Source organism: Echiichthys vipera (genome assembly GCF_963691815.1).
Source record: "Echiichthys vipera genome assembly, chromosome: X".
Classification (NCBI taxonomy): domain Eukaryota; kingdom Metazoa; phylum Chordata; class Actinopteri; order Perciformes; family Trachinidae; genus Echiichthys; species Echiichthys vipera.
In genome coordinates this window covers 24,411,875-24,436,227 of record NC_139825.1, presented here as the reverse complement: position 1 = coordinate 24,436,227, position 24,353 = coordinate 24,411,875, and the positions used below count along the sequence as shown (strand labels likewise).

At 39.3% G+C, this 24,353-nt stretch overlaps 1 protein-coding gene across 2 annotated transcripts in view; it reads left to right on the top strand.

Annotated features, from left to right (window-relative positions):
• Window positions 1-22,365, top strand: part of LOC310965316 (SLIT-ROBO Rho GTPase-activating protein 3-like) — a 40,729-nt gene extending 18,364 nt beyond the window's left edge. Inside the window, exons 5-22 of one of the 2 annotated variants that reach the window (XM_083938836.1) lie at window positions 1,465-1,656; window positions 1,952-2,080; window positions 3,185-3,406; window positions 3,534-3,635; window positions 6,691-6,888; window positions 6,985-7,069; window positions 8,274-8,301; window positions 11,985-12,015; window positions 12,347-12,407; window positions 13,453-13,530; window positions 13,815-13,949; window positions 14,041-14,146; window positions 14,215-14,442; window positions 16,348-16,421; window positions 16,519-16,699; window positions 19,361-19,507; window positions 19,629-19,944; window positions 20,048-22,365. In XM_083938836.1, the coding sequence (XP_083794962.1) occupies window positions 1,465-1,656; window positions 1,952-2,080; window positions 3,185-3,406; window positions 3,534-3,635; window positions 6,691-6,888; window positions 6,985-7,069; window positions 8,274-8,301; window positions 11,985-12,015; window positions 12,347-12,407; window positions 13,453-13,530; window positions 13,815-13,949; window positions 14,041-14,146; window positions 14,215-14,442; window positions 16,348-16,421; window positions 16,519-16,699; window positions 19,361-19,507; window positions 19,629-19,944; window positions 20,048-20,512 (2,778 nt within the window). In that variant the 3' untranslated portion in view covers window positions 20,513-22,365. Of the gene's footprint in view, window positions 1-1,464; window positions 1,657-1,951; window positions 2,081-3,184; window positions 3,407-3,533; window positions 3,636-6,690; window positions 6,889-6,984; window positions 7,070-8,273; window positions 8,302-10,843; window positions 10,947-11,984; window positions 12,016-12,346; window positions 12,408-13,452; window positions 13,531-13,814; window positions 13,950-14,040; window positions 14,147-14,214; window positions 14,443-16,347; window positions 16,422-16,518; window positions 16,700-19,360; window positions 19,508-19,628; window positions 19,945-20,047 lie in introns of both variants that reach the window. The other variant, XM_083938835.1, reaches the window with a different exon arrangement.
• Window positions 22,366-24,353: the final 1,988 nt, after the last annotated feature.

Below are 24,353 nucleotides of genomic sequence, written 5' to 3'. Positions count from 1 at the left end.
TTTTTGTTTGAGACTAATGCTACTTCACTAATGCTATTTCAGTAATTATTGACAATTATTCCCACTCATTTTGAAAGGATGTTTGGTACGAGTGAATGAGCAGCGAATCGCTAATACTCGCATGAGAAACATTCTCACATGTAACATTATACAGCACTTTACTGCTTTACTGATATTGATTTTTCTCTCTCTCCGATTCATGCATTATTAAATGCCTGTCTGAAACAACTGAGCACAGCACAAGGAACTGCAGCAGTCTGTTAAGGTTTGGCCTAGATAAAGTTGTAGAGCAAAAATGAACTTGTATAATTTGTTCGTATTTTCAGTTATGAGTTAAATCCAAAATTTGGTATTAGGTGGATTCATCTTTGTCAGCTATTGATCTGCGTGCGGCTGGAGTTTTGTGGAAATCAAGAAGTTTCTTGTTTCGCGGGCTGCAGGGAAGGTTGCTCACTGTCACTTTGTAAGCTCCTTCCTCCCCTGCTGATCGATCTTGCTGTCCTTTAAGTCAGGGTTGCTAGGAAACCAGAACTTAAGAGTGAGTGATGGAGAAGCAGATGCTTTTTAATTGTACTGCTGATGCAGGGTTACTAGTTAAACATTTACATCTGATGTCTTTAATAAAACCACACAACGTTAATCTGTTTATAGCACAATATATCTTCAACGGTTACATTAGTTCATTTGTAATATACATTTAGACCTGTTGAACATATGTTAACCACCATATCATGATTATGAGGTTATAAAATGGATAACCTACTTATTATATTTAACAACTATGCAATATACCTCTATAATATAAACTAATTTGGCTAGATGGGAGAATACTGGCAACATTTCTATTTTCATTTATATCTTTTATTGAAAGCTTTTCTTTTTTAACCCCCTTTGTAATTAAGTTTAGTTTTATTCCAGTAGCCATATGAATGGAGCTAAATATATGGGCAGCTAAGGGATGAACCTATTTTCCCATTTTGCACTTTTTGACACAATATATCTTAATGGTGTTGGACACATTTGCATTTTCTGATTGTTTAATGTGTGTGAATGATTTTTTTTTTTAGTTTTTTTGGAGTTTATGTGTTTTTGTTTTTGCTAACTAGCTTGCCTTTTGCCATTGAGGGACAAATAAAGCGTTTTAAATCCAATGGGAGCATGACGAATGAGGCAGATTGAGATCACCCTAAAAACCTGGGATGTGAGAAATCTAGCCTGTGACAGTAGACTTTGGCCAATCATATATTATATCAGAGAGAGAGAGACTGTTCCTATTGGGTCAGGTTGGAGAGGGAGATTTCTACTTCAAATTCTAGTGTTTTGTTTTTTTCTTGCTTTTTACATACTGCAGATTTTGCTTCCTTCCCCTTCCCCTCAAAGTCACATCTCACTCAGCAAGTCCTTGTTTGACTATGATGCCCTTGGTACTGAATAAAGTTTGACAGGAGATGTATTTCTTTACAGGTGATGAAAACATACCACATGTACCATACGGAGAGCATCAGTGCTGAGAGCAAGCTGAAGGAGGCAGAGAAACAGGAAGAGAAGCACATTGGCAAGGCCAATGACATCAGTTCCGGCCTGCTGCGGTATGGTCATGATGAACGTCCACAGCGACGGAGCTCCGTCAAGAAGATGGAGAAAATGAAGGAGAAGGTCAGTTGTGGTACATGATATGTGTTGTACATAGCAGGCACTGTATCACCACTCAAGTGCAAATGCATTTGTAATGAACTTCTTGAATTTTACCAGTTGCTATTTGAACAAATGACATTGGGAAATGCAGTTAAAGCTAAAAGGAGCCCATCTCTACATTGTGCCAAGTATTGCATTTATGGACAGATTGTATGAGATCAAAGCAGATTGATGTAATAATGCGTTATTTGAGGACATTAGGAATCCATGTTACATCCTGGCATTAATGGGACTCCCTCTTCCTCTTTCTCCCTAGAGACAAGCCAAGTACTCTGAAAACAAGCTGAAATGCACAAAGGCCCGGAACGACTATCTTCTCAATCTGGCAGCTACCAATGCCCTGGTGGCCAAATACTACATCCATGATGTCTCAGACATGATTGATGTAAGTAGTTTCTGTCTGAGCCAAAAGTGTAAAGGTTGAAAGCACTACCATTCAGTGCTGCTTTTGTAAGTTCTTTCATTATAATAAGGTCGACCTGATTGGAGTTTGGAGGTCAAAAGACAAGGTCACTGTGACCTCACATAACATGTTTTGGGCCATCACTCAACAATTCTTATGCTTATTATATATTGGGTGAAAATGAAGTGAGGACATTTGATATCCAAAAGGTCAAAGTTCACCTTCCCTACCACATCTTAATGCTCTGAAAAAATGCTTTGCTGGCCATTATTTGACGCCATAAGTCCATAACAGAAGGGGGATTGTGATAACATTTGATAAACTAAATAGGTGACAAAAATCATGGGTGCCCATCTTGAAATGAGTGCTTGGGCGATATATTTTGCATGGCTGGGCCTTATTGTAGGTTAGTGGCTTATTCTACTGTCAGGACTATTTTCTATGTAATCTATATATAATGTTGTAAATGTACAATTAGTAGTTTTCCAAATTGTTTATGTGTTACAAATTCTTGTGTGCCATTGTGTTTTTGCCTTGTTAAAGAGAGTTAGTTTGGGGTTATTAATTGGGTTAAAAGTTATAACCATTAGTAAGAAGGGTATACAGTTACTACGTGTCCCCTCTCAATACAATGCACTCAAAATGAATATCATGCAGAAAATTAAAACCAGTATACAGCCAGCACTACTCGAAACTGTGGTGATTGTATGGATATCCTGTGCTGCCCGGTTGAAGATGTGTGTTTGAAACTTCCTGTTAAGTTTTATATATATATATATATATATATATATATATATATATATATATATATATAATATTAAAATAAATAAATATATATATATATATATATGCCTCCACCAACCAGTAAGTTGCAGTTTACATCCATGTCTATCCAGACTTACATTATATATGTAATGAAGACTTTGAGGAATTCATAAAACGCAGTAACTATAAATATATATATAGTTTTATGAATTCCTAAAAGTCTTCAAATATAATATGTATATATATATATATGGTTGGTTGAGGCATTCAACCACAATGTGATGGTTTTTAATTACTATATGTTTTTCTTCTTGCTCTCAGTGTTGCGACTTAGGTTTTCATGCCAGCCTGGCACGCACCTTGAGAACCTACCTGTCTGCAGAGTATAGTCTGGAGACTTCTCGCCACGAGGGTCTGGACCTGCTGGAAGGAGCAGTAGATGCCATGGACATCAGAGGAGACAAGCTGAAGTTCATGGACACGCACTGCCAGATCTTCTGTCCTCCAGCACGCTTTGATTATCAGCCACACATGGGGGATGAGGTGAGTCACTGGAGACTACTTCTGTGGGATAAAAGGTTTCTTTGTAGGTCTTAGTTCTTGATACAAAATGCAGCTCATCGTGTTTGATGTTCTCTACGGTAAACTTCCCTTTCTTTCTTAATCCCAGGTGTGTCAGGTGAGTGCACAGCAGCCTGTCCAGACAGAGCTCTTGATGCGCTACCACCAGCTGCAGTCTCGCCTGGCAACACTGAGGATAGAAAATGAAGAGGTGAGAGTGTGCACATGTTTCACAGGGCTGAAGTTAACAACTACCCACTGTCAGCGTTTCATTTCACAACAAAGTGAGCTAACTACAAGTGTGCTATACACAGTATATTCTTTTCTGTTGACCAAGAAGAGGACAAATGGACAAATACTGAGTCATGTGTAATCATATACAGTAAATGCAAGGTTTCCTCCAGGAAATGTAGCTAACGTGCTAAACGACCTAGATCTTGACACGTCATTTTGTGATCCATTTAATTAGTACTGTAGATGATAGCCTAAACAATAGCCACACTCATTAAAAATATGAATTATGCTGTGAGAAATAACAACTCTGCTCTTTTTACCCCAAAGGTTAAAGTTTTTTTTCATTAAAATGAACTCACTTGCGGTCTTTGTGGCCCACTTCTGCTGGAAAACGACTGTATATGTGGCTGAATTGGAACTAATTATGATTTTAGATGGCAAAGTTGAACAGAACAAGCTTAAAAAGCAAAAAACATAAAAGCACAATCCTTGTATCCTGTAGAGCAACATAGTGAGCACATACTAGTCTGAGTCATAGACATTTAAAAATGCAGAGCCCATTGCACATCACCAGGTTATTGCAAAACACTGTGGCAGGAAATGAATGTCTTATCGTTCAAACCATCAATCAAATGAGACCACTTGTAGCAGAACAGGAGGATGTCTTAAATATGCATATCTGCTGCACTACGTGTAGGCTAGTCTCTAACACTATGTCAACAGACTTAGACAGGGTCTTAGAGAAATACTTTTTACTTTCTGACAGAAAATGTAACAGTTTTAAACTTTTTGACGACCCACGTCTAAATTGTTGCCAGGCTATGCTAAGCAAAGCTAACTGTCTGCTGACAGCTTTATATTTACCAAAGAGGCATCAGAATAGTATTATCGTCTCATTCACCTTTCATCTAAAAAGAGAATGAATGTATTTCCCAAAAAAGTAAAGAAAAACATTTGAAAAGCTGATTCCTAGTTAGGATCCTCTAACTGACAGATCATTTCTATAAGGTTAGAATTACAGTGATCACTTCTGTCCGGGTCATATTGATAACTATAAGCGTAAAATTATTATTTTCTCATGCAGATTTACATCAGTTGACATTTGCATATATAATTAATATTGAGTAATGAAATGGACAGCTTCACTATTTCCTGAAATGTATCTAGTATTTTAAAATGCAGTACAGTTGCTTAAAATGCTATTCAAAATACTATTCAAACTAAATTACTGTACTGTGTAAAATTCAAATACACTATAATACAAGATTCAAGATTCTTTATTGTCATTTCAACAATAAAGAATAGAAATAATACAGTACTGTATATAAAATAAAACTTACTATAGTTCAAATTATAGTTGGGCTATTGCCTAAAACAGTATTGTGTGGTTTCATCACAGTGCAAGTTTGAAAACAAACATGTTCATAAAATATTCTGACCTTATTATAAAATGAAAATATATCATGCGAGAAAAGAAAAAAGAAAATAGAATATAATTGTATCCCAAGCATTTTGATCCATATAATCGGTTGATCACTGTACCACTCTTACAGTTTATCACTCATCAAAGGGCTGTTTGTAATACTTAAAGCACCTGAAGCGTTTCAATACCTTCTTCGTGGCTGCTGTGTTTTAAACTGGGATTGGCAGCCAGCACCTTCACTTCTGTCACAATAACATGTAACAGCAAACAAACAGTCTTCAGAACTGTCACTCTTCATTCACATTCAATGTTTAATCTGACACTGACCTGTGGGATCTCATTCAGTCCCCTGCTTGCACTGGGAGGCCACCCCAGCATGGTCCCTGAAGGCCGCTGTGACTCAGGTCCTGTTTAAAGGTCACCAGGGTGTGCGTGTCAGTGTCTGTCTGTTATGAATATGGAAATGTACACTGCCTTCCTTTCTGCCTCACATGGAAGGAACATAGTTAATCTTTCATGTCATGATACCTCATGCTAGGTAGTTAATTACTCTGTTGTTTATGGTGTGTCAGTCATACTGCTGTGAAAATGGCCAGCAGTGATATAATCTCAGACTGTGCTGGCTTGTTTACACCATTTTTGACGATGATAAGATGTATTGCAAGTATGTACAGTACACTAGGTGCAATTACAATACTGTGTCATTATGGAAAAATGTGGTCCTGGAGTCACCTACTGTAGTGTGAACTACCACAGATGCGGTTTTGAGTATTTTGCCAGTTGTTTGTCTGTCTGTGGTCAGATTTTATCACAATAGTGTCACAACCTGTAAGATGCAGTCACAGAACGTTACAGACGTGTAGTCAAGATCAAAATGAAGGTCAATTTTGAACATGGGTGTGGTCCGAGCAAGGGCGACAGAATTAGTGGGGTTAAGAATAGGGAAGGGGCCTTGGCCCGCCCACTTTATGTCCCTGGCCCCAATTACCCCAAGATACAAAACTAGGGCCCGACCGATATGGGATTTTTGAGGCTGATACTGATAACGATTGTAAAGGGAACGATTTACATATTACTGATATATAGTGAATTTTTGAGCTGGAATAAAAATAGATACATTTCTATGTGGATTGTCGATTTGCACCAATAGGACTCTGTAAAGGCCTTCATTATTAAATGATATTAATAATAAAGAATATTAGAGAATATTATTTAAGATTATGTATTATGTATTACATGGCCAACCAATCCTAAAAAAGGAACGCTAGGAAAATAGAGAATAAATAAAAATAAAATACATTAATAAACTGTATGTTCAGTATCAGTCAAGTGATGACCATTTAAATAAAAATAAAATAAATGGCTATATGACACCCTACCTAAATCACCCCATCACCGCATCGTTTTCTATATAATATACATAAATAAAAAAGATTTTCATATTAGAACATAACAGAAAACATATACACTGAGTAGGAAGTAGTAAAGGGACCATTTCCCCCGACCTCATCATATGGATTTTATACTATGATACATAACAGAAATGTCTAAAAGTGGATATTGTTATAATTCACTTGTTTCAAATGTGTTTGTGTGCTGTGTGTGCCAGGTGAGGAAGACTCTTGACGCCACCATGCAGACCCTTCAGGACATGCTCACAGTGGAGGACTTTGATGTTTCAGAGGCCTTCCAGCACAGCCAATCCACAGAATCTGTCAAATCGGCTTCTTCCGACTCCTATATGAGCAAGGCAAACATCGTTAAGAGACGAGCCAATCAGCAAGAGACGGAGGGCTTCTACTTCACTGTGAGTTCTCAGACAAATGACGACGGCACTGCAGCATGAAGCACACACACATTGTAATTTGAAGTAACTACTTTTCTTTATTTATGTCATCTGCAGAAATACAAGGAGTACTTGAATGGCAGCAATCTCATTATCAAACTGCAGGCCAAGCATGACCTTTTAAAGCAAACACTAGGAGAAGGTGAGACTTATTGTCCTATACGTTAGTGGAGTGGAAAGTAGTGATACTACTTCCCTCTCTGTTTTTTTTTAAATTGTATACAGAATATGGTTTACTGGACGTAACAATTTTTGAACCTCAACAAGGTCACTAGCTATTCAAAAAAAACCTACATTTCATGATGAGAAGTATTTAGCTTGAAGGCTGTGACATGGCAGTTTGTTATAAAACGGGTAGCTCAGTTCACAAATCTGATTGGTTAATTTATGTGGTATGATAACCACACATAACTACCATGATGCCTAGTTCCTTTGCACAATTCAATAAAAAAAAAAAATTCCCTTGCCATCAGACAGCCCCTTTCGGACGAGGATCTGAAGTGGTTATCTACACTATCTGAACATTAATTTTACCTCAAAGAATGTAGGAGACTCTCTAGATATACAAGAGTATACAGTATATGGTGGAATTTGATTGCCTGAAATTGAGTACAAAATTGCATTGCACTGAAGTTGTCATTCACTTGACAATTTGGCAATCTTTGGACCTAAAAGAGGTCGCAGGATAGAAAAGACCTGAACTAGTACTACTGCACTTAAAGGGTTTTTGTATAATCATCATATTTAATATGCATTTACTGAAGCCAAAAGAGTGAATAAAGAGTATTTGTTCCGTGTCATTGTCTGTCTACTTCACACTGAAAACGTCTGCTTAAGGGTTGAAATTATGTGGATTTGTCATAAAGGAGGATTGTGCTGGAAGCTGCTTTACACATGATGTGATCCTTAAACAAACATTTTTGACTGACTGACTAAAGTGAGGCCTAGTTAGTGTACGGTGAGATGTGTGCGCAGATATGGCGCAGATATCATGAAATCATCACACTGTACAAATCAGCTCCCACAGACCTCCCACTCTTGTTGCCCCTGGAAACATTTTTCACTTTGCAGAGTGAGTAGACAAGCTATCCCCTTCTGGGGCTCTTGTGCTGTTTCTAGGGCAACCGCTGAATGACTGCTGCCTGGCGGTGAGTCAAATGCAGCCATGGCGCTCACCCCATTGAGCCTGCCTGAATAGATGCCCGCTTTCTCATAACACCCCTTTCCGTCTCCATCTGCCAGCCTTGTATAGTCGGCCAGCACTCAACCGTGCAGCTAACTTCTGTGATTGTAAAACTTGCGTATACTCATTTTGGCTCTTTCTCTGCTGTTTTTTTTCCTTTTAGGGGAGAGGGCTGAATATGGAACAACAAGGTAAGATGTCTAGTGACAAGAGGGTGAATAAAGTAAGCGATGGTTTGTAAAATCCTTCCTGTGTTCCTGGATATGGCAGGAATGAGATCACAGTGTGGGAATATGGGTGCAGCCTCAACTTCTCTCGTATTTGCTAAACAAAAGGTTTGATCCTAATTAGGGGAGGCAGCACTCTGAGTTGTTGTCCCTAATTTTAATGTATAAAAGTATGTGAAGACTAAGAAATTAAATGCCAGTGAAATGGATAATGTCCTGCTATTTGTAAAGAATTCAGTAAGCAGAAAATGAACAAATATTGACAAGACAGGCTCATGATTAATTGAATGCAAGTGTTTGGTTTTTACCTATTTTGAACTACATTACATTCTATTAAATGCAAATCAAATCTTATTGGATTTTGTGTATTATAAATGCCTGTAGTCATTACCCTTGACTTTGATAATGTAAAATAAAGCTCCGTCCAAGAGTTAACTTAAAGTGAAATCCCGGTGTAAAATCATCCCAGGGTCTTTTTAGGCAAATTCGGTCATCAAATAAGCCATTGAGACAATTTTTTTCGTGTATGAACTATAAACGTAGATTTTCCGGAGAGAAGCTAACAGCCTGTCACGGCTAACACGGATAAGCTTGCGGCGGCGAGTTGAACGCATTAAGACGTCTTATTTAACCACTAATACTGCTCCAAATAACACCAAACCTCTGAGTCCCTACACATTAATTGAAGCACCAACAACATAGTATGTGAACACAGAGTTTATTAAAAGATTGTTTTTAAAGACTTACCTACTGGCCCCGGTAACAGCTGCTCCATTCAAGTCGATTACTAAATACAATTCAAAGGGAAGCTGCTCAATAATGATTTATTCCAGCAAAACACGTAAACATTGTGGTTTGTTGTGTCTCTAACGGTGTCTCAATGTCCAAATTCAAAACAATAAGCCTCTTGTTTATCAGAGCGCGGTCATCCCACTGGAATGGCAGCCTATGAAAAGTTTCTGGTTTGTAAGCTTTCATTTTTGTTTCGCAGCCGGGAAAGATACAAACACGAACCATTCCGTCTCTCTTCACTTCAAGTTGCAGGATAGTCCTCTTTACCTGTGCATCTTCTGGCAACACACAACCCCTGACCCCTGACCCCTGAGATCTGCATAATGTTTCGGTGCTGCAGGGAGTGTGGGACTTTTCTAAACCTTTTACCATCTATTTTATCTATCTTATATTTCACCAAACTATCACAAACCACAATGTTTACGTGTTTTGCTGGAATAAATCATTGTTGGGCTCCTTCCTTTTGGATTGTATATAGTAATCGACTTGAATGGAGCAGCTTGTACTAGTGCCAGTAGGTAAGTCTTTCAAAACACTCTTTTAATAAACTCTGTGTTTAAATACTATGTTGTTGGTGCTTCAGTTAATGTGTAGGGACTCCTGTGCTATTGCAGAGGTTTGGTGTTATTTGTAGCAGTATTAGTGGTTAAAAAAGACGTTTTAATGCGTTCTACCCACCACCCCAAGCTTACCCGTGTCAACCGCTGCAGGATGTTAGCATCTCTCCGGAAAACCTACTTTAATAGAAAAAAAAAAATGTCTTGATGGCTTATTTGATGACCGAATTTGCCCAAAAAGACCTGGGATGATTTTACACCGGGATTTAACTTTAAAGGGAGAGTTTGACATTTGGGAAAAATACACTTGTTCACTTTCATGCCAAGAGTTAGACATGAAGATCCATACCACTCTCATGATATTATGCTAAATATGGAACTACAACTTACAGGTCCCATACTGAAAAAAGTGACATTTCCACGTGTTTTTAAAAAAATTATAAAACAGATATAGGTGCCATATAAATACTGTAAAATTATCAAAACATTAAATCCACAGAGAAATGCAAACAGTCATATTCAGAAACTGTGCCTTTAAAGGAGCTGTCGGGACTTTTGGACTTTTGAACATTTGTGATGTCACAACTATAGTGCTGTCATTCATTCCCCGGCTGCAATGACACTGACAGGGAAAATGCAGAAGACCTGAAAATGCTGACACATCAGAGCAGACTGAGTTTTATGAGGAGGGGGGGCTTAGGGAGACAGGAGAGTGTGAATACAGTTATATTCAGAAAGACAGTATGAGAAAAATAATATTGTGTTATTTTAAAAATAAATCACGTAAACAAGATATTTATACTGTATGTCACCTTTAACTTTAAATCCTTAACCTTTAACTAAAAATCGTAAACAGGAGGAAACAACTAGCCTGAAATAACTTTTGTATGGATGAAACAAACAAGCCAGGCTAGCTGTCTCTAGTCTTTGTGCTAAGCTAAGGAATTAGTGGCTGTAGCTTCATATTTACTGCACAGATATGAGAGTGGCATCAATCTCATTTAAATATTGTGTTTTTGGAGGTGCAAATTTCTGTGGCGAAAGCATGGAAACAAAAAAGTCAGTATATTAATGTGTAAAATTTCATTGACCAATTGCATTATTATTCATGTTTACCCTGTACCAACCGTACACCCCCACCCCCACCATCTCCCCAGGCCCCCCACTCTTCCCCCTAAACCCCAGAGAATGCGGAAGTCTAGACCTCGCTCCATTTTTAACCGTAAGCTGTTTAACGGCAATATGGAGGCCTTCATTCAGGTATTAGCCCATCTGTGCTCTTTGTCTCTCCATGAGCTCAGCTGTCTCGCTAGCGGTCCTTGGGGGGTTCTCTTGCCTTTGAACACTCTTTTATCCAAATGTTGGCTCACTCATGCACTGACTTTCCTCTTGCTCATTGCCTTGTGTCCACAGTCTTGTAATTTTAGGAAAAACAGGGTGAGGTGAAAATCAATCAAACACATTTTGGAGGTGGTTTTAATTTCATAAGCACTGCACTGGGGGCCGGGTTTGCTTTTAACATCCACTCTCCTGTGATCCCCATCCTTCAGTCACTGAATTCATTTGGCTTCATGTATGTCAGTTGACAATGCACCAGCCATCACATCAGGCTATGCAAATCAACACATGGCCACATCCTCTCAATGCTCAATCAGACAGGGGAAGGCAAGAGAGAAGTGCATTAACAGAAGAGGAGCAGTATAGTTAAAACCATCAGGCCATTGGCAGGGGAAAAAGATGATTTTCCATTATGGAAATTTTTCAAGCACAAAGTCTAAAAGGTTGGACCGAGAGGAAGTTTAAAGATGTTCTGCTTTTATTTGTCACATACGATAATTAACTGAGTATCTTTAGCTTTAAGAGTGTTGGTAGTTGAAGCGTAGCCAATTATATTTTAACATTAAGAAGGGACAAAAGGAGGAGAAAAAAACCCACATAATGACGATACCTTTGACTTTAGAAGTTGTGATGGGCCTTTGTCACTATATTTTGACATCTTACAGAACAAATTCTAAAGAAACTAATAGGCAGATTAATGGATGATGAAACTAATGTGTTAGTTGGAGCCTTTACTGTATGTAGCTCTCACCCCAATCCTCTCAGGTAACACCCTCCCTCCCACACACTCCCCCTGCTCAGCCACGTCCTCATGTTTCACACCCCCACAAGGCACTGATGCTTTGGCTCTTCTCTCAGGCCTATTTTTCTCTCTCTGTATGGTCTGTCTCTCTCACTAACCTGTTGTGGTTCTTGTTGCCTCTCTTTCTCTGTCTACGTGCCTTTCTGCTCTCTGCCCAGGGGAAGACGGAATGTCCGTGCCAGGAGTCAGGTACTCTGTCTTATAGCAGGGCGGGATAATCGCACTGTGTTCAGTATGCTAACCAACATTTCTGTGCCTCTTTCCCGATGGCATTCCTGTCAAAATACTGTAGGAATAGTATGGTGGTGCAAACACTAACACAATTTGTTCTGCTTGTTTTTGTTTTATACACTTAACATCAGTTATTTAAAAAAGAAAAAAAAAATTATAATTCTCTCAGCTCTATGAAGATGATTATTTTTGAGGGACTGTTCTGTTGGTAACACCCATCTAGCATGACTTTTTTTCTATTATTTTCTATTTATGTGCTTCCAATTTATCGTTTGAATTTGTCCTGTAGGACTCAGGGCAGCCTATACCAGTGGTGGTTGAGAGCTGCGTCCGATACATCAATCTGTATGGTATGTTCTTGTTGTGTTCATATGTTACCTCTTAACCAGAGCACATATTCTCCCATGTCTCGCTCTTTTATATACTGTATGCTAACATTTTTGTTATGAAAACAATTAACTCAAGCCTACATGGATTAAAATATATTAAACAAAGTGATACTATCTACCATATTTTAATAGGAATATTAGACTGAAAAAAACATTTTTTTTCAAATAGCCCTTTACCACCACTGAGATTTTTCCACTTGTGTCCAAAAAGTAATTTCTAATAGCCTAGGAACTATTGGTGTGTTAGAGTTTGCAGTACTGGACATTTCTGATTTCTACAAACACAAAACTTGCTGAACAGCTTCTTTCACACAATGAGAAAGCACAGCATCCCTCTTGCATCAATAATAGGACAAAAGGTTAGCACAACACAATGACTCTCTGTTGTTTTGTCCTGATGTATGACATTTCAAAAGCCACCTCATCTGTTACAGACTAATTTGATTAATCTTCCTGGTTCTTCAGATGCGGTAGAACCACAGACCGGAAAAAAAAAAATATGGGGACTTTTAGTTTGTGTTTTAGTTGCTGAGGCTCCCTTTGCAGCAGAACACATTCATGCTAAATGTTTTCATAAAATCAAGTGTTTATTAAACATGTTTATGAATATTATAGTGAAGAGAGACATGTGCTTAGCATTACAACCAGTTATGACTAAAAACAATACTTCATTTCCCATAAAACAATGAGAAGAAATCCACTAAATTCACAAAAATATGTCAAGAACTAAATGAGGGAGCAGGACACTGTCTTTCATTACGAGTCTTACACCATTTTTGTCACAGACAATACATCCCCTTACTCACAATGTAGCCTAAGCTAACATTTTTTTTGTCATTTTTGGATTTTGTCATTTTTAAATGTATCTTTATCTGCTTTAACTTCAGGCTTTAAGTGCTGTACGACTTTTTGTGAGGACTGGTCGCTATTCTTAGTCGTTAAAGGGGCAAAGAAATTATGAAAGCACATTTCTACATTTAACACTAATGGGTCTATCTGTCAACAGGTCTTCAGCAGCAAGGTATATTTCGAGTTCCAGGCTCCCAGGTCGAAGTCAATGATATTAAAAATGCATTTGAAAGAGGTTAGTCCCAGAGCGCTTGGCCATCTTCTCTTGATTGATTTTAAATTGTGTTTTGTCCACCTCAAATGCCACAGTCTCTTCCATGGGCCTCTAAAGTGCAAATAAAGAGCCCATGTGTCACATGTAACCCTGTAATAGACATGTAAACCATTTTAAATGCATAATACATAAGATCAGCATCTTGGAATAATAATACATGAGGAAACATAACTGCACTCTCAATGTTTATATTAACCTCCCAATTTAATACTATATGTGGAATAAATGTTATGCTATGTCTATAGGAGAGGATCCATTGGTGGATGATCAGGCTGATCATGACATCAACTCTGTGGCAGGTGTCCTTAAGCTCTACTTCCGGGGACTGGAAAACCCGCTGTTCCCTAAAGAGCGTTTCCTGGACCTCATATCCACAACCAGTGAGTCACATTCCAGGAAAACGGCTAATAAATGAAAGCTTTATATTGAGTGTAGCTTTCTTTAATTGTTTCCCTCTTATATTTATTTCAGAGCTTGACTCAGGAGCAGAAAGAGCCCACCACCTTCAGCAGATAATCGTGACTCTTCAGCGGCCTGTGATCATAGTCATGAGATACTTGTTTGCATTTCTAAATCAGTAAGTCCTGCCACATTGAATTTTGTTTGACACCCATAAAGTGATACTAATTGCTTCTGTCATTTTAGTCTTTCTCAGTACAGTGATGAGAACATGATGGACCCCTACAACCTGGCTATTTGCTTTGGCCCCACACTGATGCCAATACCAGATGACCAGGACCCAGTTTCCTGCCAAGCGCATGTTAATGAGATCATTAAGACCGTTATCATCCACCATGAGGTCATCTTCCCAGCTCAGCGTGAGTTGGACGGACCCGTGTATGAAAAGTGCATGGCTGGTGGGGAAGAGTACTGGTAAGTGAACGTGTCCAACACGTGTCGGTATATAGTAAATGAGGCGGCTGTGGCTCAGCAGTGGAGGTGCATAGCCATTTCCTGCCTCATTTTCACAGTTGTGAACCTTTTAAAAGAAAAGTTTCTACATTTTCTTCTTTTTACCCCAACTTTAAAGGTCCTTTGTGTAATTTTCAGAAAACCTTTGTTTTTTGCAAAAGTGGCATCCTGTTGCCGTTGTTGTTGTTGTTACACTCCCTAGCTGCAAGCGAGTATTGGCAAAAACAGTGGTACTAAACATAATTGACAGGAATCATGTTGGTATAATTGTTGGATGTAGGTGAGCTTAAGAGAGGCCAGGGACTCGCCTGGAATGCGCAAAACGTCAGATCCTTTGGAGTTCCCCGAAAAATCCGTCCCGAATCCTTTGCACAGAGGTCAGTCCACAGGCTGTTATAGGCAACTGAGAAAGACGGTGAATGTCTCAATTTTTAAGTTGCGTAAAGACCAATTTGCCTATTGGCAATAGAAAATGATCAACACAGTACCTTTAATTGCTTAGACAGTATGTATGATTCTGCATTGCGGCCCTATTCAATTAGGCTTCATACAGTCCCATAAATAAAAAAGGCCAAATGAATCATTTAAATTATTAAAGGCCATGTACTGATGGGCTCTGACATTACCAGTTCTTTTATTGGTCCTTTTAATGCTGCAACACCTCCTCTACTCTCTGTCCAGGCTTTGTTTGTCCAAACACACACACACACACACAAACACACATACAAACAAAGAAGCCACAGTGGAGACGATAACTGGAAGATACTTAAGCTGACAAAACTACACTCGTTATCTACATAAAACCTTTGTAAGTAAAGTAAAACTTTATCAACACACCTATTCAACAGTCATTAACATGTAGAAAAAGCAATATTTCAGGCTGCTATATCTGCAGTCTCTCATCTATCGTCACTGTGTTTTACACAAGCTCAGTGCTCTACTCTACTACTACTAGAGAATCAGAACCTTCACATGGCTAATTAATATGCACATCAATCATCATCAGCCCACGATATACCTGATTCACAACAACAGGAAGGACAGAGGGCCAATATGGAGTATCTACTGTATAAGATATCACTGTAATGAGAATAATAGCTTCAGCCCTTATATTTCTGAAAATGTGGCCCCATGAACAATATAAATTACCCTGTTGTAATGTATTTGGCACAACTCCTCAATATTTAATATCTTCTGGTTATGTAGAGTGCAAAGTAAGAGTGAAACTGAGCTGGGGACAGATTATACCAGGTGATAGTTTATCCGCTGCTTAGTCTGGTAAAAAACTTCCTGTGGACATGATCTTAATGCCAGACAGAAACCAAAGATTGGATGTAGGCGTATATTTATGCCTCTGCGCCAGGGACAGCCGTGGCTGAAGGCATTATGTTTTTGGGTTGTCCGTCCGTTCACTTGCACTCGGAACTAATTAGATTTTGGAGGTCAAAGGTCCAGGTCACCGTGACGTCACAAAAGCATTTTTGTCAATAACTGAAGAATTCCTTTCATGCAGCAGCATTTTGTTATATTTCTCTGTTAATTAAATGTTTGAATAGACCAATAACCAACCCTATTTAGACAATTGACATGTAGGTGTTCAGTAGGGAAAATATGTATGCAAGTGTGCATTTATTATTTGGATATAAGTGACACAGGTGATTTTGTTTTTGGTCTGTATTTAGTTTGTTAGAAGATTTGAAAATAATTTAAAATTAATTTAAAATTTAGTCTCAGCATCTGCGAAACAATATGAACATTTGAGTTAGAAGTTATTTTTGTCTTGTACTGTATTTCCGTAAACATCTTACCTTGCACAAATATTAAATATGTTTTGGTGAATGTCTGTCTACATATTTCTCTGTTCAGTGAAAGCCCTCACAGTGAGCCAGGACAGCTTGATGAGGTAGACAATGGTACAGGACCGAACACCAGTGATGAAGGTGAGTTACTAAACACAGTCAGTCCTCTGCAAATACTGCAGCCGTACCTGTTAGAACTGAAATCATCAAAATTGTGTCACATTTATTTATGTTGAAGAGTTGGAGCAGATCGAGGCCATCGCTAAGTTTGATTATGTGGGCCGAAGTCCGAGAGAGCTTTCCTTCAAGAAGGGAGCCTCTCTGTTACTCTACCTGCGAGCCTCTCAGGACTGGTGGGAGGGTCGACATAACGGTGTGGATGGGCTGATTCCACATCAGTACATCGTGGTACAAGACATGTGAGTGAGATACATTTGGTGTTTGATGCCATTTGAACATTATTTTGGTATATAACTGCTTCAGAAAATCAGTGTCCTGGTTCTGCTGCAACTATTTGGGGCTTGGTCATTATCTATGTTGCTCCGGTCTCCCAAAATGCATGTTTATATTCTTACCATCCTTGCGAGCTGCGTCGAGTTTTCAAAAAACATGGCCTTCCCACAGTGCAATATGGCATCGGAGTGATGTATTTGTCCACTTAAGGGGTTGTTTTGTAACGCCAGGTGGCATCTTTTTTCGGCATTTACCAAACGTCCAATGTTGACGTCTATGAGACCTCCGTGTAAGGGCTATTTATAGTCCAAATGCATCCTTTCAACATCAAATTTAGACTAATTTTAGACTACTTCGATTATATCATGGCACTTCTCTTGGCCATTTATGGCCGCCATTCAGCGCCTTCGGTCCCTCGGACCACCACCTCAAACATACAGCATTCAAATGGGGCAAAGCCCCCACCGCAGCGACTTCCTGGTTGATCCAATACGGTGCCCAAAACTGCAGTTCTCTGAGTGGCCACTAGGGTAGTTTGCACAATAGAACAACTTCTCATCGACCCCCATGTTAAACAGGCCATTTTTACAGCATAATTAAAACCCATTTAAGGCCTGGTACAAAAAAACATTCTAGTCTGTATGTTTTATTCAATTCAATTCGATTTTATTTTCAGTGCCAAATCATAACAAAAGTTATCTCAGGACACTTTACAAACTAGGTAAAGACCACACTCTAAGACTTATTTATGATTTACATAGACCCAACAATTCAAGATTTTATGTTTAGGTCATGTCTCCATGACAACACTGAGGGGGGTTATTTTTTTTTGTATCAGGCTAGTTTTTATTTTATTGGAGATTAAAGTTTATGAATAATTAGGGGTGCTGCCTCTTGAATGACAGCTAGCGGCTGGCCCTCACTTCTCCTCGGAGGTATACGTCAGCCAGATGGATGTATGTCCCTCCCCTCAAGGTCACATCAATGCCCTTTTTTAGTAAGAGGAAATGAGGCGGAGTCAACGTCTGACAAGATGGCGACTCCCATAGGCGAGTACGATTGGATCAAGTTGAGAGAACAGACCCCAACAGGTATGCCACGTCGATTTTTTTTTAGTCTATGGGCAGTTCGGATCAAGCCGCCGACCCTCCGAAAATTGCCCAACTTGCTCTACCACCTGAGCCACTGCTTAGCAACAGTGGAGCAGAGGCGCTAACATTAGCTTGTTGCTCCTAATCATAGACTGTATAAAAAATGGACATAGCCTCTCCGTCGAGGTCTGTTCTCTCAACTTGATCCAATCGTACTCGCCCACGGGGGTTGCCATCTTGTTAGACTTTGACTCTGCCTCATTTCCTCTTATCAAAAAAGGGCATGTATGTGCCGTTTGTTGGGAGGGAGATACGTCCATCTGGCTGACGTTTACCTCCAAGGCGAAGTGAGGGCCAGCGGCTAGCTGTCTCTCAAGAGGCTGTGCCCCTAATTATTCATAAACTTTAACCTCCAATTTAAGAAAAGTAGCCTGGCACGAACAAATTCACCCCCCTCAGTGTTGTCATGGATATATGACCTAAGCATACAGACTAGAATGTTTTTTTTGTACCAGTCCTTAAATAGGTTTAATTATACCGGGATAACGGCTTATTTAACATGGGGGTCAATGAGAAATTGCTGTATTATGAAACCTGCCCCTAGTGGACACTCTGCAATTTTTGACACTTCCTTATTCGATCCACCAGGAAGTCGCTGTGGTCGGGGCTTACTCCTGACCTGCATTTTCTGGCTCGGAAGTGTTTGACTGTCAGAGAGTTCTGTCATAATAAGGGGGATAGGCTACCATGAATTTTTTTTTCACTAATTGCATTTCCAAAAAACAGATAACTGCAAAATCACATACATGCATAGATGGATAACTTGATTATTCAAAATAAATTAGGTAAAGAAAAACAGGAAAATGTCAAATAAAAAACAAAACATCATGTACATTTCCTGCACCTGTCATAGATGCCCAGTTTAAAGGTCAAATGATGAACATCAATATGATGTCCAAGTTGGGTCATGTTCTGCACGTCTATCCAGTGTCCAATGTTTAGTGGGTTATAAAACTTTGTTAGGGTCAGCGTGAATAAATGCTCCTGTTTTCCTGTCTGTTTCTCTTGTTTTCTTTACACAACAAGTTGCATGAAAACAAAACAAATGGCCGCCAATCATCAATTAGCTGTAGCGCCGTAATGAGGACCAGCACTAAGGTCACTGGACAAGCACTTAGTGTACTCCTCAAATGCAGCCTTTAATGTCGGCTCCAGCCTCTTGCCTGATCACCACTCCTGCATCACAGGGCAGGTAATAAAATTAAATCTACATTAGGAAGTGGAGTGATGATTGTACTGCCAACAGTGGCTTCCAGGGACTGATGAGTGATTCACTGTCTGTAAAAGTAATGAGACTCACAGTGCTGATGACATTTTTTGTTGAAAGAATGTAATTGTTAAGGATTCTTTTGTGATGTTTGAGATGTTAAACTTTTGCAGAGTTTGATCTCTCAAAGTAAAAGTCAATATAAACATTTCCTTCCTGAGGACAGAAGCCATTAATCGAAATCAATCTCTTCTGTCTGTCCGTATCAGGGATGATGCATTCTCAGATAATATTCAAAGATATGATAGTGCGGCCAGCAGTGGATCGTACCACGATGAAAGAGCGCCATCCAGAAACGACCATCAATCTCCTTGCGAACACACACCCGAGCATCGCTTTGGAGCTGCATTTGGAAGGTTAGTTAAAACTCCATGTGAACACACAATTCAGACAGTGAACATAACGTAGACATGAGTAATTAGCTTTCAAGAGTCAAGAGATTCAAACTGATGAATAAACAAACTGTTTTCTTCTTAGAGTGAGGATGCGATCAGATGGAGCTGCAGGTCCGCGCCACAGGAACGGTGCTGACAGTCACAGCCCCACCAGAGCTGTGGACCAGCCCCCAAGAGTAATGCCTCGGCCTTGCAGCCCACACAAAATATTAGTTAACAGGGGCCCAACAGACAGTCCGGAGAAACGGCGTCTCGCCACATTTGGCAGTGCTGGCTGCATCAACCACCCAGACAGAAAGGCCTTCGTGGACAGCCTCTCTCAACGATCTTCACCCAGCACCACTCGTCACGCGAGTTTAGGAGATCACAAAACCCTGGAGGCTGAAGCACTCGCTGAGGTATTCCCCATCCTGAGCATAACTTGGTCTTAGTTACTCTTTGCTTGATTGTTAAATATTCATTTCTAAATGTCAACATATTTTTTTCATTCTCATGTTTTAGGACATAGAGAAAACAATGAATACAGCTCTCCATGAGTTGCGTGAGCTGGAGCGACAGAATGTAGCCAAACATGCCCCTGATGTTGTGTTGGACACACTGGAGCCCCTCAAACACCCCGGTGGGGCCCAGGATCCGCCCGGCAGCCCTCTCCACACCATGGTGATCAGGGATCCAGATGCAGTCCAACGACGTAGCAGCAGCAGCTCCTCCTCTGAGACCATGACCACTTTTAAACCTGCTATATCAGCACGTAGACCAAGCGCACCTCTAAGGCCCCCACCTGTCAGACCTGTGCGGCCTGCTCCTGTGATTGGACAGGGCCAGGGACCTCACCGCTCCAGCAGCTCTAGTTCCTCTGGTCTGGGCAGCCCAGGCATCACACCCACTGACAGGGTCTTTCCCAAACCTCCCTCCCCGTCACCATCCACCTCCTCCTCATCCTCAGACAAACATGGTAACATGTAGCTCCAGTCAGTCACAAGTCAAGTGGCTCAAGAACACTGTGGATAAGTGATTGTGATTACCATCACACCCCTGCACCCTATTTCTGACAGAAAAACAAACATTGACACCTGGTCTGTATGATGAATATTTACCACTAATCTTGTATAGTGTAGGACGGATACTGCTGGTTTCTGACAACCGTGGGCTCACAAAGGAACTTGTTGGTGAACAAGTCGATGTACTGTATTTCAATATTAAACAGCATTAAATCTATGACAATAATTTTATAGAATGCTACCGTGCTGGACTGCCATGCTGGATGAAAAAGGGATGCACTGGAAAATGCTTCTGTTTGCTGAAATCTGACAATGAAACATCTCATTTTATTAGGTTACAAAAATGCTGTGAGCTTGGACTTTGTATCTGGTTTCACGTTCAGTTATGAGGAATGACATAGGGGAATATTTTACCACTAATTACATAGACATCAAGTCTGTGCTGGTGGTTGATGGTAGTCTATTAAAGCTATAACTCTACAGGCTCTAAGGAAAGGAGCCGTGCCTGTCCCACGGTGGGGGCCAGCGTATACCATCAAGTGTAAGGTTTTCAGCAACAGGCAGACACTGGGGCTGTGTCTGTTCTTCTAATGACCACTAGATGCTGGCTTTAAGGAAATTAAATCTGTATTAGAGCCACTATTCTAAATTATCTTAATGGTATTCTGTGGCAGACAGCAGTGATTGCTACACCCCAACAACCCCTACCAATCCACCTGAGGATACCTGAGAAGGGATGAAAGCAACTCCCAACTGTCACTGGGATTTGCTTAATTTTTCTACAAACAAATTGAGGCGATTGATTTGCAAAGTCTTACACATAATGACTTTAAACTGAATGGAAATATCCTCCAACTTCTCTTAAAAATGCTCAATTATTTTTTTCCCGAAAGATTAAGAATTTCCAAAGAAACGGTCCTACCAAAACTCACCAAGTTATCATAACAGGTGGTGCTGCTCCAGTGTGGCCACTTAGTGACCAGCCTGACCAGCAGTGGCAACAACACTGGCCAATAAACCTGCGTTTGGGCCTTTTGGCAAATTGCAGCTGCAGAGTGCAGCAGCACAATCAGCCACGACGTGAGACTCTGTGTTGCATTTCTTCAGCAGTGTACCAGGGCGGTTACAAAACCACTGCGACTGACATTTGATGAATTCACGGGGTTGCTGCTCCAAACATATTTCATTCATTAATCTCATAACAGTTCAGTAAACCAGACTGCAGAGCTACAGTTACACAGAGAACATTAACATTTACAATTATTTGTGGATATTATAGACATGCCACCCCTATAACTAATACAAGAAAATAAAGATGCAAATCATCAAACTGCTCTTATAATATAGTCATCTCTCTATATAAAAAAAGATTAGCTGTGTTACCTCAATAAACAAGTTCTCCTACAATTCAAGTGACTGATGCACTTATAAACACTACAGGGAACTGTGCTGCATTTATAGGTTCTGTGTTTTCATTTTGATGAAGTTGTACTAGAAACATGATATAGCACATCAGTATCATTTAGGCTTACATACATAATGTCTGGATTGCACACGATCAGTTCAGGCTGTGTGGGTGTTTAGATGAACTTGTTAACTGTTGGTGGTGTTTGTCGTCGTCTGTCTTATAAGGATGATCTATATATCTTTGAAGCGTAATAGGTACATTGAATTGAATATATACATACTGTTAAAGGGTACTTGTATAAATAACATTGTATGATAGGAACAGGATATATTATCATGTCTAATCTGTAGATTTTTGTAACTCTTATCCTTGCACAAACATTAACAAAACAATAAATCAGTGAAACCTTACAGGCATTTCTCATTTTTATTGTCTTGTGATGTTAGATAAAAAGTGTGGAATGGAGTTGACTGAGGACGAACAGTGGCCATTGATAGTTATGTGCACCATATTCATACCCGTATTCCTCATTACACTAAACTCATCTTGTACATGAACTCACTAGAATGGTTTTGCAGTGCCATCTACTGGTCACAGTAGTGCTCTTCTGCTCTCTTTATCTTTTGATCTATCTAATGAAGTACAACTGTAAAATGCCCGCAGCACACAGTTACTCAAGTGCTTTAATTAATTAAAAAAATTGTATGTACTTAACTCGAGTATTTTCCATTTCATGTTGTTTCAGAGAGAAATTTTTTACTCAACTACACTCAAAGCACAAGTACTTTGCAGGTTTAAATGTAGCATATGGTACATGCAAAATACTGTGCATTTTTAGATGAATCTCCAACTGTATATAAATTCATTCAAATTAACTATAATTGATGCCAAATACTAGATTAACATGTTGCTTCACATTAGTGCATTGATAATAATATAATAATATTCCTATCTGATAAGAAAAATAGTTATTATTTTTAATCTCAGATGGAAAATTGTGATTGTACAACACAGGCCTGGACTATACACACATGAAAACAGGACCTACACATATGCATCAAATGGAGAGATGTCAGATAAGGTGGCTGCCTATGGACTGGCACCCCGAGCAGCGGAGGGCTTGGTGCCTTGCTCAAGGAGTGAAGTGGCCCCTCTCCAGTTACCAGTCCACATCCGTTCTTTGCTCCATACGGGACACCCCTGTTCCCAAGGCAAGTTTCTATAGACTGAGCCATTGCCACCCCAAAACAAATATAACAATATAACTGTAATCAGAACAAATACTTTAACTTATGGTACTTTAAGAATAATTTGTTGACAATAATAATACTTAAGTAAAACATTTGAATGTTCAACTTTTATTTGCAGTGGAGTATATTTAGACTTAAACTTGAGTAAATGATCTCAGTACTTCTAACGTCACTGGCAGTAACATACTGCATTGTTTATGTTTCTTACATACTCATCAAGACATACAGTTACTACTTTTGCCCTGTGGATGGAGGCATTGCCATCCTCTGAACAAGAGAGAACATTTCTCTCAACCGTTGACTCAACAAGCACGTTAGAACACATCGGAGTCACAAAATCATTATTGATGGGAGAGGAGAAGAAAAATCTATCAATAATATAGATTTGTATTCTTTTTTGGAACTTTTCTTTAAGAGGAGAATTGTTTGTATATTTGAAACATGACAGCCTTTTTTGTAGGCAGTCACAAACTTTAACCTTTAACATTGCATTGTTTTTAATACCATATCATATAATTTTTTATGAAAGTATAGTTGTCAAACAAATGCAGAAAAGAGTACAATTGTACATATAAAGTAGCAGAAAATCTAATAAACTCAAGTAATACTTTTGTTTAGATCTTGAGTAAATATACTGATTTATTAGCATCACCTCACTAACTGCAGCAAGTGCAAGAGCAAATCTGCTCAAAAATTACACTGACATTTTCTCTCAACTGAACAGAACTGCTTGTTTATTTTTGCCCTACATCTTGAACCAATACATTCGTCATCGATAAGAAATAAAAATACATAACATGCCATCAGCACTTCAGCCACTGTTCCTTAAACACGGTTATGCTCTTGTGTGTGTTTGAATCTGTAAGGCTTGGGAGGAACACGTGCAACAGCCACCCCCCACCCCCACCCCCTCACCCATCACCCTGAGCTCAGCCAGCACATGTTGTGATCATTTCAACTGGATGACTTGAAGGTCAGTGACCTGAGAAATCCTGATCTGAGAGAACTGATTACTGGTTGCTCATTGCAGATTATTTTCAGCTAAAATATATGTTTTTTTATATAAAAGAAAATTTAAAAAAAGATAAAGAATAGAGATGGATGTGTATAAAACGGACACACATGGTCTTCTCTGTCTTGTTTTTTCC